At 39.0% G+C, this 16,176-nt stretch overlaps 1 protein-coding gene across 6 annotated transcripts in view; it reads right to left on the reverse strand.

Annotated features, from left to right (window-relative positions):
- The window catches only part of LOC119841149 (transcription initiation factor TFIID subunit 4-like), a 215,303-nt gene that overhangs the window by 54,089 nt on the left and 145,038 nt on the right, over nt 1-16,176 (reverse strand). For all 6 annotated transcript variants that reach the window (XR_006275011.1, XM_043494760.1, XM_038368297.2 and 3 more), the window contains one exon: nt 15,827-15,949. Coding sequence is in view for 5 of the 6 variants with exons in the window: in XM_043494760.1 (XP_043350695.1) it covers nt 15,827-15,949 (123 nt within the window). In the remaining variant the exon portion in view is untranslated. The remainder of the gene's footprint in view (nt 1-15,826; nt 15,950-16,176) is intronic.

Raw genomic sequence — 16,176 nt, forward strand, 5'->3', positions numbered from 1 at the left:
TGCAACTGAAGTGTAAGCTGCTTAAGGAGGATTAATCTGATACAGCTTGATTTGTCTATTTTACTTGATGTTCATTCTAACCAGACAAAATTCAGGTAGCTTTGCCTTGAGACGGAGAAAGTAAAGGTGGAAGATGCTGTTAGTGTGTTTTTTCTGGATAAAGTGATACCACAAAGTGCAGAACAAAAATCACGACATTTTGATCTGTTCACGAAGCAGGCAGACAAAGATATTAGGCAATGAGGTATTAAACAGTTCTGAAAGTTTTAAAATATGATTTCCTATCTGTTGTAGGTGATAATCCAAGCTTTTTGGGAAAACTTTCCTTTGCCCACATTGTCCTGCATCTGATTTGTAATATACCTCCAACTGAAGTGGACTCCATTAAATATATACCCTGCTTTTAAACTAAACAGCAATGTCTCTAAATATACAGTTAAATTAAGTAACTAAAAATGTGATTAGTAACCTATAGTGGGTTCTTGTTTATAGAATCATCCTGTGTGGAAAGGATTAGGGGTGAAGTCATTGTTTAGTTAAGAGAAGAGAAAAACTATGATGCAGAACCTGCATTTTGAGTAACATTTCCACAATGAGAATTTTTGCTTTCCTTTTCACCCAACTGCTTTCTCAGCACAATTTAATACATTTTCCACAACAATATATAGTGATTAAGCAACATGAAGATTAGAAACAAGGACTTAAGCCAGTGGCTTCCAAACTTTTTTCCCCAAGGACTCCTTGGGCAACTGACTAGATGTCCCAGACCCTTTTCATTTCCAATACTTTGGAATACTCCTGCCAGCATGGAAATGCCCCCTGCTAGCATGATCTCTTGCACTTTCTGTGCAATGCCATGTTTTATGGAGGACACCATTTTGAGAACAAAATGGCATCCTCCATGTAGCAAAAGTGCAGGAATGCTTTGCCGGTGCATTCAAGGGATGGGCCCCTGCATAATCCACAGCAGACCCCTTGGGTCCGGGAACCCCATTTTGGGAACCACTGACTTAGACCACTGGGTATGGAAAAACATTTTGATTATCACTTGGATGAATTCGTTTTATAAAAGAAGACAGCACAAGCCCTTTTAAAACTTATATGAAATGCACAATTACTTGCCTTTTATACAATTATATCAATTGTATGAAAGTCCCCAATTTCACTCCAAACTCACCAATAGATCACAAATTTTGAACAATTAACTGGAGTATACTAGCTAAAATAAATATGGTGAAAAATACCAGTTTATGAGCCATAAAACCTTTGGACATTCAAAGCTGATATTTGGAAGTTTAGAGTCTTTCCACTACATTATCAAGAAGCTGTCTATTGAATCAGTAATAAAATCTTAAGTTTTCCCAAGGGGGGGAAATATATATTATATATGCTTCATAATTAATAGCTTTTTGGGGCAAATTAACCAGCTGCCTGAGCTTTCTTCGCTTAAAGAGTAGATGCTTTATAGTATTTGACCACGCAGAACTAGAGGAAATATTCTAAAAAAGTGGAAGTTGCTTAAGAATCACTACTTTAAAATTATACTCTAGAGGCTTCTGTTATCTCCCCAGGAGGCCATATGTAAAGGATTTTTTAATCTCAGGTGAAACTTGAAGAGTTCACTATCATCATTTAGGATTGTTTTAACAATGATTCAGCCACGGACAAATGGGTGAGGGTTGAGGAAGTCTGCTGATCTAGCATGGAATCAAAGAGCACACTTTGTAATTCTTCCTGTCTATAAGCAGGAGCAGCCAACGAACATGCCCAGTTAAAAGTAAAATCATCTGTTGATTTTGCATTGAGTAATACCAACTAGATTTTTTGATTAAAATCTTCAATAACTTATTCAAGATTTAGATAGAAAGCAATTCTTGAAGCAGATAAGGGAATGCACTTAGATATTCACCTTTTGGAGTCTTTCAATATTTTAGTTTCAGAAATCATACTCCCTGAGTCAGAGTATACTGCTGAAGAAATTAAGAAGTTGCTATCAAACAAATGGTAGGAGATACTTTCAGGTTTGCAGAGAGACATGGAGCATTTCTGTTCGGATGTAAAACTTCAGCTATCAGATGGGATGGAAATGTGCAGAATGCTATATTTTTGTACAATGATGGAGTGGTGAAGAAAGTTGGGGATTAGCCAAGGATGACATTTTTCTTTGTATTTTCTTCTAAAAAGACATTTTTCCTTATTTTAAACTTGTGTTCTTTTAGAATTCTTCCAGTGCTGGCTCTGAACCAATGAAGATATCTTGTGAAATTAGAAGAATGTAAAAAAGCCTCCTCTCTTCTTACATTCTCTTGAATTATCTGCACAGCTCACAAAAATACTAAAAACAGTACTTACAGTTCTTATACAGATGTTCCCTCTGCTATTAAAGTAAGGTAAAAGCTGAATTCAACAAGAACATAAAAGTGAGCTCTAGAAATTGTGATTATAACTGGGGCTAATAAGAACTGAAGAGAATTTTTTCTCAGCAAGAGTTCTACCAAAAAGCAAGGACTAATGGCTGTCAACTTTTCCCAAGAAGAAAAAGTTGAGAGAAAGAGCTTCTTATCTCAATCAAGGGAGGCAAAAGTAGTCTTCTGAACCTGCATTTTCTGGTATTTATCAAGAATTGTTAGCAAAGATCACAGAATGGATGTTGACTTTTGGAGAGCCAGACATTTAACATATTTTTTATGTCCATCAGAACTGCACAGGCATACTGCTTTGTAAAAGCATTCCTTAAAAATCTCTAACTGCAATAGGAAAAAAGTAACAAAGAAGATTAAAATTGAGACAGAGCTAATCTCTTAAGGAGACAGAAAGCCAGGTGACTTCTTGTATACCTTGGGAAGAAGCATCACCGATCAGTGATAAAGCTTAGGAAAAAAAATCCCCTCTGCTAACACCTATTTTATACAGAAAGCAAGACTGCTGTGCTGCTGTCTTTTTGATCAAGAGAAGAAATCCCATGCCCATGACTTTTTCTCCTGACAGAATGCTTGTCCTTTTTAATGTTACATGAGAGCACCAGCCTGAGTTTCCCTCTCCTCTGAGCTAGTACCTCTACCAATGATTAGAGATGCTGGTCTGCCTAGGGGCACTCACGTCTTTGGTCAAAGCTGTTTAACCTGTTATGTTCCCTTTACTTTCTATCTCCTTCTTTGGCGACTGGAACTTTGCCTTTTTATGGGTCCTGCTCTCTGCTGGTTCTGTTAACTGAGCTTCCTTTAAACTGTTGAGTAAATGGTCCACTGTAGAGAAATGCAGCTTTGTACAGCGTCTCACTGTTATTGTCCTGGCTCTGCAAGAGATTGATGTGTTCGTGAGGCAAGGGAAATATGTCTTACCTGCTGATTTTGGCATGAACAGTCACCATTTCCATGTGTTATGGATAATGTTTGTGATGTCTTTCACTTTCTCAAATACAGTTGTCGGAAAATATCATAGTTCTATTAGAAGTGATACATTCTCCCCTCCCCAGCAGCACCACTAAAAATAACTGTGCCCATCCAAGGCTTGAGATCCTGAGCTCTACCCCAAGCCACAACATCTACACAGCTATTTTTAGCATGATAGCACGAGCACCACTAGCACCAGTCTGTCAGCCTGGGCTAGAAGACTCCCTCCCAGATGCAGTATAGTCAGGAGGCTAAGTCTCAGTTACTTGGGCTCCAAAGTGACTTAGGGCCTGTCTATACACAGAGATGGCACTGATTTAACTTAAATAATTGAGTTAAACTGGTGCACCTTTGTGTGTGTGGAGTCTCTTATATCAGTTTAAAACTGGATATATCAGTTTAACTTGTGCTGAGCTAAATAAACGGATATAAATCAGGTTGAAACTTATACAAGAATGTCCATATATAGTTGCACCAGTTTAACTAAAGCGTTATAAAATCACGCCTACAGTGAAACTAGTACTTCTGTGTAGACCAGAAGTTAGTTTCTTCTGGATATAAGACAAACTCCCAAATCACTGAGACACTTATGAAAATTTTACCCTTTGCGGTTATTGTAAATCTCTTCTCCAAACCTTAAGTCTATTTTTCTCTCTCTGTCCTTATAGGCAAAGAAAATGTTCTTGAATTTTCCCAATTTTTCCTCCTCGTCCTCATTCACTTTTTGACCCTCCCTATTCCCCTCTGTTGTCAATATTTTTCTCTATTTTAAAATAGATGACAAGGTTGGGGAGTTGTGATTTCCTGTAGTGGCTAATGCCCGTCCTCTCCAACTATACCGTCCCTGCAGCAACTGGCCTCAAACCTGTAACTCCAAGGCAGGTAGTAACTAAGCAGCTAATAAATAAGGTGTATACCACTAAAGTAAACAATACACCAGCTATAATTAGTTAGCACAGACAAGCTGCTGGTGATACATGGCCCTCTGAGTTCCCTCAGGTCCTCCCCAGTCCAACTCTTCCACAGAATCCCTTTAACCAGCATATTCCTGTTTGACTCCAGGCAAAACAAAAATAAAAAAACATTTTTCCCAGTCATTCACTAGAAGGAACTGGGTAACAAAAGGACATCAATACAAAGACATCACAATTACAATTTTTTCAATTATTTTTAAAGCAAAATAAATAGCTTACAGTAATTTGAAACACAATCTGAATGACAGCCCACACCTACATTCAACATATAATAATGCTGCTGCCAAGCTCTCATTGACAAACAACATGAGACTTTACTAAAATATGCCTTCTATCCATTTTTACCAACGGAAACAGCTTTTACCATTGAGAAAAAATAGAAATGAGGTATTTGCTAAAATAAAATCATTTTTGGCTTTTAGACTAGCAGAAACTGCCTTCATACACAGTAGTAAAAGCAAAAAAATTTACAGGAATACACACACCCTGGTCCTGCAAAAACTTAACATATGTGTCTAATTTTATTCCCTGTAAGTAGTCTTGACTTCAAAGGGACTAATCATAGTGCATAAATCTAAGTGTGTACACAAGTCTTTGGACCATTGAGGCCAAATGTTTCATTTTTTGTGAATGGGGTAAGACAGGACATTTATGATAGTTTACAGTGTGAAAATGATCACTGGTGAGACATATTCTAGTGTCTAGAGAAGAAAAGGGCTAACAAATGTACATGGACTGTACATATCAATGTACATAGACTGGGAAGATCCTGATAACACCAAATAGGAACTTCCATTAAAAAAAATAAAACTATTCAAGTTGCAAAGTTAAGCATCCAATCAGAAAATGCCAAAGTAAAAGGCAGAATATGTACAACCTTAACTCTGCCCCCTTGTGCAAACAGCCAAATAATAAAGTTCCTTAGACACATATGTAACATTTTATTATTACTTTTCATTCTTTATATTGTCCGCACCACACCTTAAGTGGGGGTGGAGGGGAGAGTGCGTTGTCTGACTTGCCAAGGGAGGAGGAAGAGAGGCATGGACTCTGCTGCAGAAGCAAAGTGGGTCTGTGTGGCGACACTAACTCATCGGAAGGGCAGGGAGTTGATAATGGGAATGGTCTATTATATTTTGATCGACTTACACTTATAATTTTTCTCTTGTCTATGATATATATGTTAATAATTCTGGCACCTCTGATGTACAATCCATTCAGCAGGATATTTTTGTTTTCCATGGAAGACAGATACTCACAAGTGGCTTCACAAAGAAATCACCTTGACGGTTGTATTAACAATTTAAAAAATCTTTTCTTGTTTTACTGACTCTCTTATGAACCAGTATACCTAAATTTGTATTTTTCATTTAAACTGTTTTAAGAAAGTTTAAATGTCACTTTCTTTAAAACTTTTGTTAAAATGACTGTGTTCATTGAGCAACAGAAACAAAATTACTCCAAAAAGGTTCACTTACAACATGAAAGAACTCTTGGAGAACTTTCAGTCCTCAGCTTTATCCTTGGCAGATATTGTGAAACCAAGCACTGAAAAGGCAACGTGTTTACCGGCAGAATGGTCAAAAATGTACGGAACCAGTATGGACAACAGAAACTTCAGAGTTAAATAAAGGTTTGATCAAAATCCTACGACAGTACTATGATAGTTTTGTTGGACTAAGAATGGTTCAGACTTACTAAGCACTTGAGGGCTAATAAGGTAAAGCCCTGCCTGCACCACAAATAGATGACAACAGACCACCTCAGAACAACATATTTGAAAATCAGTCAGGGCTTGAATCTGGAAGAGATGTTTAACTGCATCCACTAAGTGCTCTCCCAAATTGTAAGAGAGGAGGTCATTCAAAATTAAAGTATGATCCTGGCAGAAATAGGCAGGGAATCAAGAAAACAATGAAATACATCAGTCTTAGTTTAGATGTTCCTGTATTATGATTTCCAAGATCTTAAACAGAGAGCTCTTTTGACCAGAACTAAGCTTCCTATAATGAAGGATCGTATTTACTACATGCTGAGTTGTACCACTGAAGCCATGGGTGGCCCAGTTACATTTGATGATATTCTTTTTAACACTTCAGGAGATCTTGTATTCCAGCTATATATTATCTTCAATCCACACACTGAATGACTGCAGAAATATACGATGAGTAAGAAAGGAACTCTTAAGTGAGATGCTGCCATCTCCAATTTGTTAGTCAAGGTCCCCTCTGCCTTTTCATCAAAAGAATATCATAAGATGACATTCAAACGTAGTGAAATGGATAAGAATTTGGAACAGGCCACAATAAAAAGATCAACTTTAGGAACATCAAGGCAGGCTTCTTGGGAGACTGCAGGTTCCTCCGGTAGGTAGATGATATTTTTAAGGGTGAGCCAATTATTGCAATACGTCTTCATTATATTTTAGATAACGGAAAGTCCAAGAGAATCTTGCATAGAGTTGATAACCCTTGTAAAGGAGATAATCCCCATGCTGAGATTGTGAAAAGAGCCTAAGGGCATCAGGGCAGCCAATCTAACTGGATTTTAAATACCCAGTTTCTTTAGGAACCTTTCAAAATTCCAGTCTCAGAAAATGTATTTTTTATCTAGAAGGAAAAAATAGATGAGTCCAGCCCACTAGGTCCATTTAACATCAAAAGAGATGGCAGGGAGAAGGGGAATGAAATCCACCTAACTGTGCTGGCCTAACACTGCCTCTTCCGGAGAAGCATCTGTAGGAGAGACCTTGACATGAAGATATAGGCCTAAACCTCTTCTTCCCTGTTAATGTGCAATCTTTTCTGGCATAGAGGAGGATTATAAACACTTTTTCCAAACACATCCGAATATTTTATTACATATAGCGGTACTAAAAGTACACATTGATAAAAATATTTGAGCAGCATAGAAAGAAATCCTCAAATGGTCTGCTTCTGGGTGTTAGGTCAACTCCTTTCTGCAGTCAGCTGGGAACAACTACTCCCATCTCTAACAGAAGCAGCAGCCAAATTTGTCTCAGCCAATAAGGGGAAATGATTAAGATCACTAAACCTCTGTCAGAGTATTGTGTGTTACACAGCTCAAAGGAATACACACAGTATGCAAACCTGTTCTACCAGTGAAAAAAGAATGCTTTCACTGGCACAGAGCCACTCTCCATATTCTTGTATAGCAGGCTGACTTACTTCCTCCTCCTCCTCTTTTTTTGTTTGTTTTTGCTGTCAACAGAGATACATGCAAAACTAGTCTATTGCCTCTTGACTCACTGCCTATATCAGAGGGATATCCATAATAATCTCAACCTGTTTGCAGCGAGTGTAGGAAAATACTCCAGATGATTTTAGTCCCAGTGTAGCCTAATTCATTACAATGATGCAGTTAAACAGAACAGTCTGTCTAATGTTTCCATTGCAGACAATATCTATGGAAATTCATCAAGATACTGATTGTGACTCATTTCATACAGTAAAAATAGGATATTGTTTTTAATAAAAATCTATTTCAGGGGTTAAAATCCAGTTTGGACTTAAACCTGATAAACAAGAATTAGGTCTGAGAGCCCTTTTTATTATTGTTAATTTATTTTTTTTTAATTTATTACACGAATGACAAAAAATGTGAACTTACTAGTTAAGGGAACATCTGGACAGTGTTGTAAATGGCTTTGATTTTCAAACAGACATTTGCAGTAGATTTTTCCACATTGTGGACTAATTTTTTTTTATTTATTTAGACCTTTTGAAAAAGGAAGTAAAACCAAACAAGTTGCTATTTAGACATCTAAGGCTGGGATTTTCCAAGAAGCCCAGGGAGTTAGGCATCCAATTCCTACTTACTGTAGACAGGAGTTGAGTCCCTAACTCCCCTAGACCCTTTCAAAAATCCCAGCTCAAATGTATGGCACCTACTAATTTTCATGGATATTTAGTATGGTATGCATGACTGACACAGTACATCATAATGAGTCTGCAATAACCATTATATTCCATCACATCAGTGATCCGTGGAGTAAAGAGTGCCTAAGTAGACAGTGATACAATAGATCATAAAGGCTCCCTTAGCTCAATTCTGTCAATCCATGGGTTTAAAGCACCAGGTCATAAACATTAATGAAGGAGTTATAATCTTATTATATCAGCCTTTAGAATACTCAAGTTTATCTAGTGTAAAGGATTCTTAGACTCAATTATTTTTTAACACTTCTTGCCCATACTTTAAAAATAAATTTATTTACAAAAATCTAATGATGCAGTAAGAGAAGGGTCTATTTAGAACAAGGTAAAAACTGCTCATTAGAACAGGAAACACAAGGGAACTTGATCTTGCATTGTTGCAAAATTACTCCGTTCCAAAGTGTAAAATGTATAGCCTAATGCAGCAGGGAGTAGAAATTGCATGGGTTGCGTGAAATATGACCTCCTTGAAACAAAAGAGGAAGACTGAGTATCAGTGCTAATTCTTTTAAATCTGTCAGCAGCCTTAACACTGATCTTGAGATTCTATTGACTTATCTGCAGCTCTTGTAGGAGTGGATGGTGCTATTCTTGAGTGGCTTTTTTGGAGAAAAGTTGTAGATTGCTCCTCTGTGACAAGGTTTGTCCCTCCAGATACTACAGGGGGCTATATTGTCACTCTTCCTATTCAAAGACTGTAGAAAAGTGTTTGGGGGAGTCTGTGATGAGACATGTTCTGCAATGCATTCAGTATACTGATGAAATACAGCTTTACTTCTTAATTATGTCTGACCCCGTCAGAGCAGAACAAATTACCCAGTATCTAAATAAAGCTGGGGCTTGGATATGACTTAATCTGGATAAGACAGTGAAAGCTGGTGGAAGGTGGGAGGCATCCAGAAGAGATGATGGAACTTATATTGGCATCCCTAGTACAAGGATTGCGTGTTCCATTTATAACGTGGGTGCATAATTTGGGTGGGTTAGATCCTGGTCTGAATTTAATTTCACATTACCTCTGCTAGGTAAGGAAGTATTACTAGCCCTAGATATAGAGAACTGAGGCATAGGGAGGATCGAGAAATTTACCTATGGCCACACAGGAGTCTGTGACAGAATTTGTAAATGAACACAGATCTCCTGAGCCCCAGACCAATGCCTTAACTACAAGCTCATCCTGCAGCACGTTTATCACCTTAACATTAGAGTGCTGTCAAGCCCTCTACATGGAGCTGCACTTCGGTACCATTTAGAAGCTGAAGGTGGTGCAAAATGTGGTGCCTTGCTTATTATGCAGGGTTCCATGCCAAGAGCACATTACCCCAAGAGCTCTGAATCCACCCTGGCTTCAAAGTGGAACTCAATGAGTTGGTTTTAATCCTGTAAAGGTATAACTGGTTTGGGATCTGGTTCCCTGGAAAGATCACTGCATTCCTCATGCCATACTGCCGCAGCTGAGATCAATAGAGGCACTTCAGCTGGAGTCTCCATAACAATGAGAGAGATGCTGGTAAGGCATCTCTGGGAGGGGTCCTTGATCTCTTCAACCAATCTGCCATAGCCTAGGTCTGCTGACCTTCAAGGCAAGTTGTAACCATCCATCTATTGTCACCATCTGGGCAGAAGGCTGGAAGGAGTATAAGGTGTCTTCTATATGCATTTAGAATACTTCTGAAACTGACTTAAATCAGCTTTTCTATATATCAAATGTCACCATTTTTAAAGTGCAATCATTTTGGGACCTTAATCTCTATCCCTGGATGACATAAAGATAAGCTTTCTAGTCTTGAAGGGAAACAAGGTATTGGACCTCAATCTTGTTACTGATCCAGGACTTATGACGAGATAACTGGCTCTGTGGGTGAGGGGAAAGCAGTGGACATGTTATTCCTTGACTTTAGCAAAGCTTTTGATACTGTCTCCCACAGTATTCTTGCCAGCAAGTTAAAGAAGAATGGGCTGGATGAATGGACTATAAGGTGGATAGAAAGCTGGCTAAATCGTCGGGCTCAGAGGGTAGTGATCAATGGCTCCATGTCCAATTGGCAGCTGGTATCAAGCGGACTGCCCCACAGGTCAGTCCTGGGACCAGTTTTGTTCAATACCTTCATTAATGATCTGGAGGATGGCATGGACTGCACCCTCAGCAAGTTTGCAGATGACACTAACTGGGAGGAGTGGTAGATATGCTGGATGGTAGGGACAGGATACAGAGGGACCTAGACAAATTAGAGGACAAAAGAAATTTGATGAGGTTCAATAAGGACAAGTCCAGAATCCTGCACTTAGGATGGAAGAATCCCATGCACCGCCTCAGACTAGAGACCGAATGGCTAGGCAGCAGTTCTGCAGAAAAGGACCTAGGGGTTACAGTGGATGAGAAGCTGGATATGAGTCAAAAGTGGGCCCTTGTTGCCAAGAATGCTGTATAAGTAGGGGCATTGCCAGCAGATCGAGGGACGTGATCGTTCCCCTCTATTCGACATTGGTGAGGCCTCATCTGGAGTACTGTGTCCTGTTTTGGGCCCCACACTATAAGAAGGATGTGGAAAAATTGGAAAGCGTCCAGCGGAGGGCAACAAAAATGATTAGGGGACTGGAACAAATGACGTATGAGGAGAGGCTGAGGAAACTGGGATTGTTTAGTCTGCAGAAGAGAAGAATGAGGGGGGGGATTTAATAGCTGCTTTCAACTAGCTGAAAGGGGGTTCCAAAGAGGATGGATCTAGACTGTTCTCAGTGGTAGCAGATGACAGAACAAGGAGGAATGGTCTCAAGTTGCAGTGGGGGAGGTTTAGGTTGGATATTAGGAAAAACTTTTTCACTAGGAGGGTGGTGAAGCACTGAAGTGCATTACCTAGGGAGGTGGTGGAATCGCCTTCCTTTGAGGTTTTTAAGGTCAAGCTTGACAAAGCTGGCTGTGATTAATTATTTCGGGATTGGTCCTGCTTTGAGCAGGGGGTTGGACTAGATGACCTCTGAGGTCCCTTCTACCCGATATTCTGATTCTATGACTTGATACTGAACACTCTGCAATTCAGTTCAGCAATTTTTTTTTTTCTGGTAGAGGTTGGAGGTCTGGGATTAGCTCGCTATGGATTTTTAAGATGGTGGCTCTTCCACTATGTTAGAGGTTCTTTTTCCTTATCTCTGAAATGATTCTCTTAAATAAGTGGTGATTCACTGAACTAGCCCTGAAGCTGCTGTTGAAAGATCACTAGTCAAAAAAACATCTGTGCCAGCAAGTACCAGGAGAGGGGCCTTCACATGCTGCTTTCACTTGATATTTAAACTAACTATAATCTCAGATATTTCAAACATATACTTCATACTTACGTATTTTGGGACACTAGCTGTCTCTTTTGATGAAGAGCCAAAATGTGTTAATTAATATTACTGCTTAATCTAGACAAATATTTGCACTTGACTTGTGCACTTTCAATCCATGGAATATACAAATTTAACCCTAGTGTAGCTACCTGTACAAGGATGCTCAGAAAGATTTTGAATTATTAGAAGCAACTCTTGCAAATTCATCAGGAATTTTATGATATTTAGTATTTTTTGTCAAGTCAGTTCTTGCAAATACATTAGAATCTCTGCTTTATAAAGAAAATCAAGTTTCTAACCTCCATGGTTCCAGAGAAAAGCTTGAAACCATGAACTATACAGGTTCAAATGAAAAAAAGCAAAACAACCCAAAGTCTATTATTATTATTAAAATCTTATGATTTTGGGAAAACTGACTCGTGATTTTTAAACATTTGAGGTTCACAAAATAATAGAAGGGTCCAAAATTCAAAACCCTGCCACAAAAATTAAAGTCCTTCAATCAAAATAATGTTGTTAATACTTTGATCCAATTTCTCAAAACAACTTCAGAAATCGTCAGATGAACAAATAAAAAGAACATACTGAAATGCTCAAGTTCAATTCTCTGAAAGGCATCATACATTCCCTTTTCCCCTTCCCTCTCCTCTTGAATTAAACTACGTTAATATAGTAATACACAGCCTGAATGATGGTTTGGGCTATGGGCTGCTACAGAGGAAGTTGCATTTCTACAGGATCACATAAAGGAAGGAAGACAAGGAAAGTACTAAACACAGAGTGAGTGAAGCATATAGAGAATGAGAAGATAAAGCAACAGAGAACTACAGTGAATTAGTCCAGACAGAAACTAAAAGGGAATATATTTTCTTTATAAATATAACAGAAATTACCCTCCAACTCTTGGTTTTATTATCAAACACACCTTTTGATAGCAGGTCAGTTCAACAATTTGGTTCCTATTTCTTAGCCTTATTTAAAATAACCCCACTGACATCAACTGAAGTGTGTAGCGGAGTATTTAATCAATTGCTTAAAAAAGAAAAACTTACATTACCACCAATTCTCTCACACAAACACAACTAACATTTCAAGAAATCATAAGTTTAACTTACTTTAAAATTACATCACAGTGATTGCTTAGTAATTGGAAAATATGTTTCAATTGTTCTATTTCTTCATGATAGGTGGCAATATTTCTTTACACAGTTTGTGTAATCAAAATTCTTTCATCTCAGCAAAGATGAAATTATCCCAGTATCTGAAATTGCTTTTTCACAATTATACATATTCTAAATATGAATAATCATTTTAACCAGTATTAATTACTAATATATTTTCTGGCCCAAGCAGAGAGATGAATCCAAGCAATACTATTTGTGTGTAGTTAGTTCAGTTATCATAACTTACTGTAAAATGAAGAGCCCTTTCTGCATCACCAGAAGCATCAGATCTTTGCACTAAAGAGTCCTAAATAAATCCTGTTGTTATGCAACATCCACAAAAAATGTTTCCAATGCAAGTACCTTAAAAAAAACATGTACACAAATACTGGAAAGAGAGAAAACTGAAACAATAACTGACAATTGCATTGTGTACAGGGAGAAATAGCTAACTTTGCAGCCAGTAAGAATTAGTATGTAAATGAACATTCAGATCCTTTCTAAATATGATACTTAGCTTCAAGAGTAGATTCCATCTTCCCATTGTTTTGAACTTTTAGAAAGTAAAATTTTCAAGCACTGAGTGAGGTAACAGCCAAACAACTCATTACAGCCAATGGGATTCCTGTGGCTAAAACTTCACATGATGCTTTGAAAAGATCTCCTTCTACACTTTCCCTGTTCTACTCTTTAATATTATTCATTAAGGACTATGTACAGGATTTAACACCTTGTGTGACTGCAGGCCCACAGTTTGGGGTTATGTGGTCACAAAGGCTGCTCCCTATTTCAGTGTTTTTCTACACTCTCGGCAGTATCCATTAAGCAACTGCCCAATACTGATACTTTCCAGTGGCGAATTCAGATTCCGTCTAGCACATGTGCCAACCAACACAACCCACAGGTTCTTCAGTCAACAGAAGATTAGAAGCTAAAAGCTCCTTTGCTGACCACTCAGAAACAGGCCCGTCAAGGACAAAGAGGGTTGTGCAGTAATTATTCAGGCTGAAAAATTCCCCGTATTTCAGCTCCAAACAATCAAGTGAAGAGGAAGCAGTAGCCTCCCCCCCCACCATATGATTTTTCAAAATTAGTGTCAGCTGGGGCCTCCCTGACTGCCCTTCTCCATGGCTTAATGGTATAAAAGACCCATCCTCTAACTGAAGGCTTGATTTTTAAACAGACCTGGCACTGATGGCTAATCCCATCCTTCATCTAGATAAGGTTCTTATGGATGTTTCTCCACCTGTATTGTTGTGGTTACTCACAAAGTGTATTAAATCCATCGAATCGGAGAGACAAGAAGAGGAGAAACTGTCATGCACAAAACCCAGATAGGTTGTTTAGGGTGGGTTTACACTAAAAATACATGAGTGTCAGGGGACATGGCTGCTCTCTATTGCAGCTGAAATCTGAGTCCATTGTGTAGTATAGTATAGATCAGGGGTGGCCAACCTGTGGCTCCAGAGCCAAGTGCGGCTCTTCAGAAGTTAATATGCGGCTCCTTGGATAGGCACCGACTCTGGGGCTGGAGCGACAGGCGCCAACTTTCCAATGTGCCCGGAGGTGTACACCGCTCAACCCCGGCTCTGCCACAGGACCTGTCCCCACTCCACCCCTTCCCACCCCCACACCCTCCCCTGAAGCTGCCATGCCCTCGCTCCTCCCTCCCCCCCCACAGAGCCTCTGCATGCCACAAAACAGTTGATCAGGAGGTGTGGGGAGGGAGGGTGAGGTGCTGATTGGGGTGGCTGCCGGTGGGAGGGAGGCGCTGGGAGCAAGGGGAGTTCATGGGGGGCTGCTGACGTATTACTGTGGCTATTTGGCAACGTATATTGATAAATTTTGGCTCCTTCTCAGGCTCAGGTTGGCCACCCCCGCTATGGATGGAAACTTAACTATCATCAAAACTGAGCAAATACTTTGGCACCAGCAAATGTAGCACATCACAAAAGGAAGAAGAGCTGAGAGAAAAAAGTTCCCCAAAAGGGAAATCTGTCTATGGGATGCAGCTAAAATGAAGAAAACCAAAATTATTAGTTCAAAATTTGAAAGAAAATGTTGGAATTTTCCTCAGAAGAGCTCTGTGGCAGGAATTAAACCTGCCTGCTGCTATGCAGGTGGAATTGGCAGCCGGAACTTGAGGGAAATCATAGGCAACAAGGGAATGCCTACCAATAAATCTGGTCCTGCATCCAGGCTGAAGTACCCGTTGTAATGGATGTATGCTCTTTAGCACAAAGAAGAACTGTTCTTTCATGCACTTCTGTTCAGATACTCTGTCTGAAGTGCTTCACCAGTGGTTTGAAGCATGTAAAAATGTATACACTGGAACGTTCAACGATTTAGCCTGGATCAGTGAGACAGTTGTTCTGTATAGTATACAGTCCTGCCTACACTATAAAAATAGAACTGTGCTTTCACAGTGTGAGGGGGCAGCCATTTTTAACACAGTTGTAACACACACTGACCGTTACCAACACGACACACAAGCTCTCAACCCACACCTCAAGCAACTCCACAACTACTTGCTAATAATATTTCTCCCTGACTTGCTCTTTCTTTTCACCTTTCCTGTGTAGGTCACTGGTTATCCATCCTGAACCATTTTTAATTTTAAAAGCATTCTAAAAACATTTTTATATAGAGGCTTAAGTCGTTCTGGTTTAATTCTTAATTATTTTCAAAGAAAAATTATATATTGAAAGACGGTTCTTGAAAGTTTAAGATAATGGAGATCTCATTTTAGACTAAATTTATTCCACATTGTCGTCACTGGATTTTGGGTGGTGAAACATATGGAAAATCAAACAATCTGGACTCTGTTTTTCTCTAATTCAATATTTTGTATCACCTTTTCCACATTACATAATCCACTAAGAAAACCAACTCACAGAATCTGTAGTTATTATTTGTACTCAAGAGCATGCCACGGTAATTACTTGTTTGTTTCCAAAATCATTGATTTTCACAAAAAATTTAATAGTTTTTGTTGTTGTTTTTTTTTTTACCTCTCCTCCTATGGTAAGTAAGCCAGGTGAATCAAGCTTCCGTTTCTTCCATGGACCAATAGCTGCCAATGCAGTTAGGTTGGCATCCCTCTGCCTCATCTGTGCTAGTTCTTGTTGCTGCATCTATTATAGGGAAAAATATGTAATTTTAAATTTCATTCACATATCAAATGTTACTCTCAGGCCTGAACATGCAAAGTAGTGAAAGCTGAGAGTGCCTAAATGTCTTGCGGGATCGTGCTGTATATGGCTATGCCAGATCTTAACAACTCAAACATGCAATGTCAGGGTGAGATTTTCAAAAGAATCACAGTGGCTTGGTGCACAAATCCCATTGGTTTCCATGGGAT

This window comes from Dermochelys coriacea, chromosome 12 (assembly GCF_009764565.3).
Source record: "Dermochelys coriacea isolate rDerCor1 chromosome 12, rDerCor1.pri.v4, whole genome shotgun sequence".
Classification (NCBI taxonomy): Eukaryota; Metazoa; Chordata; order Testudines; family Dermochelyidae; genus Dermochelys; species Dermochelys coriacea.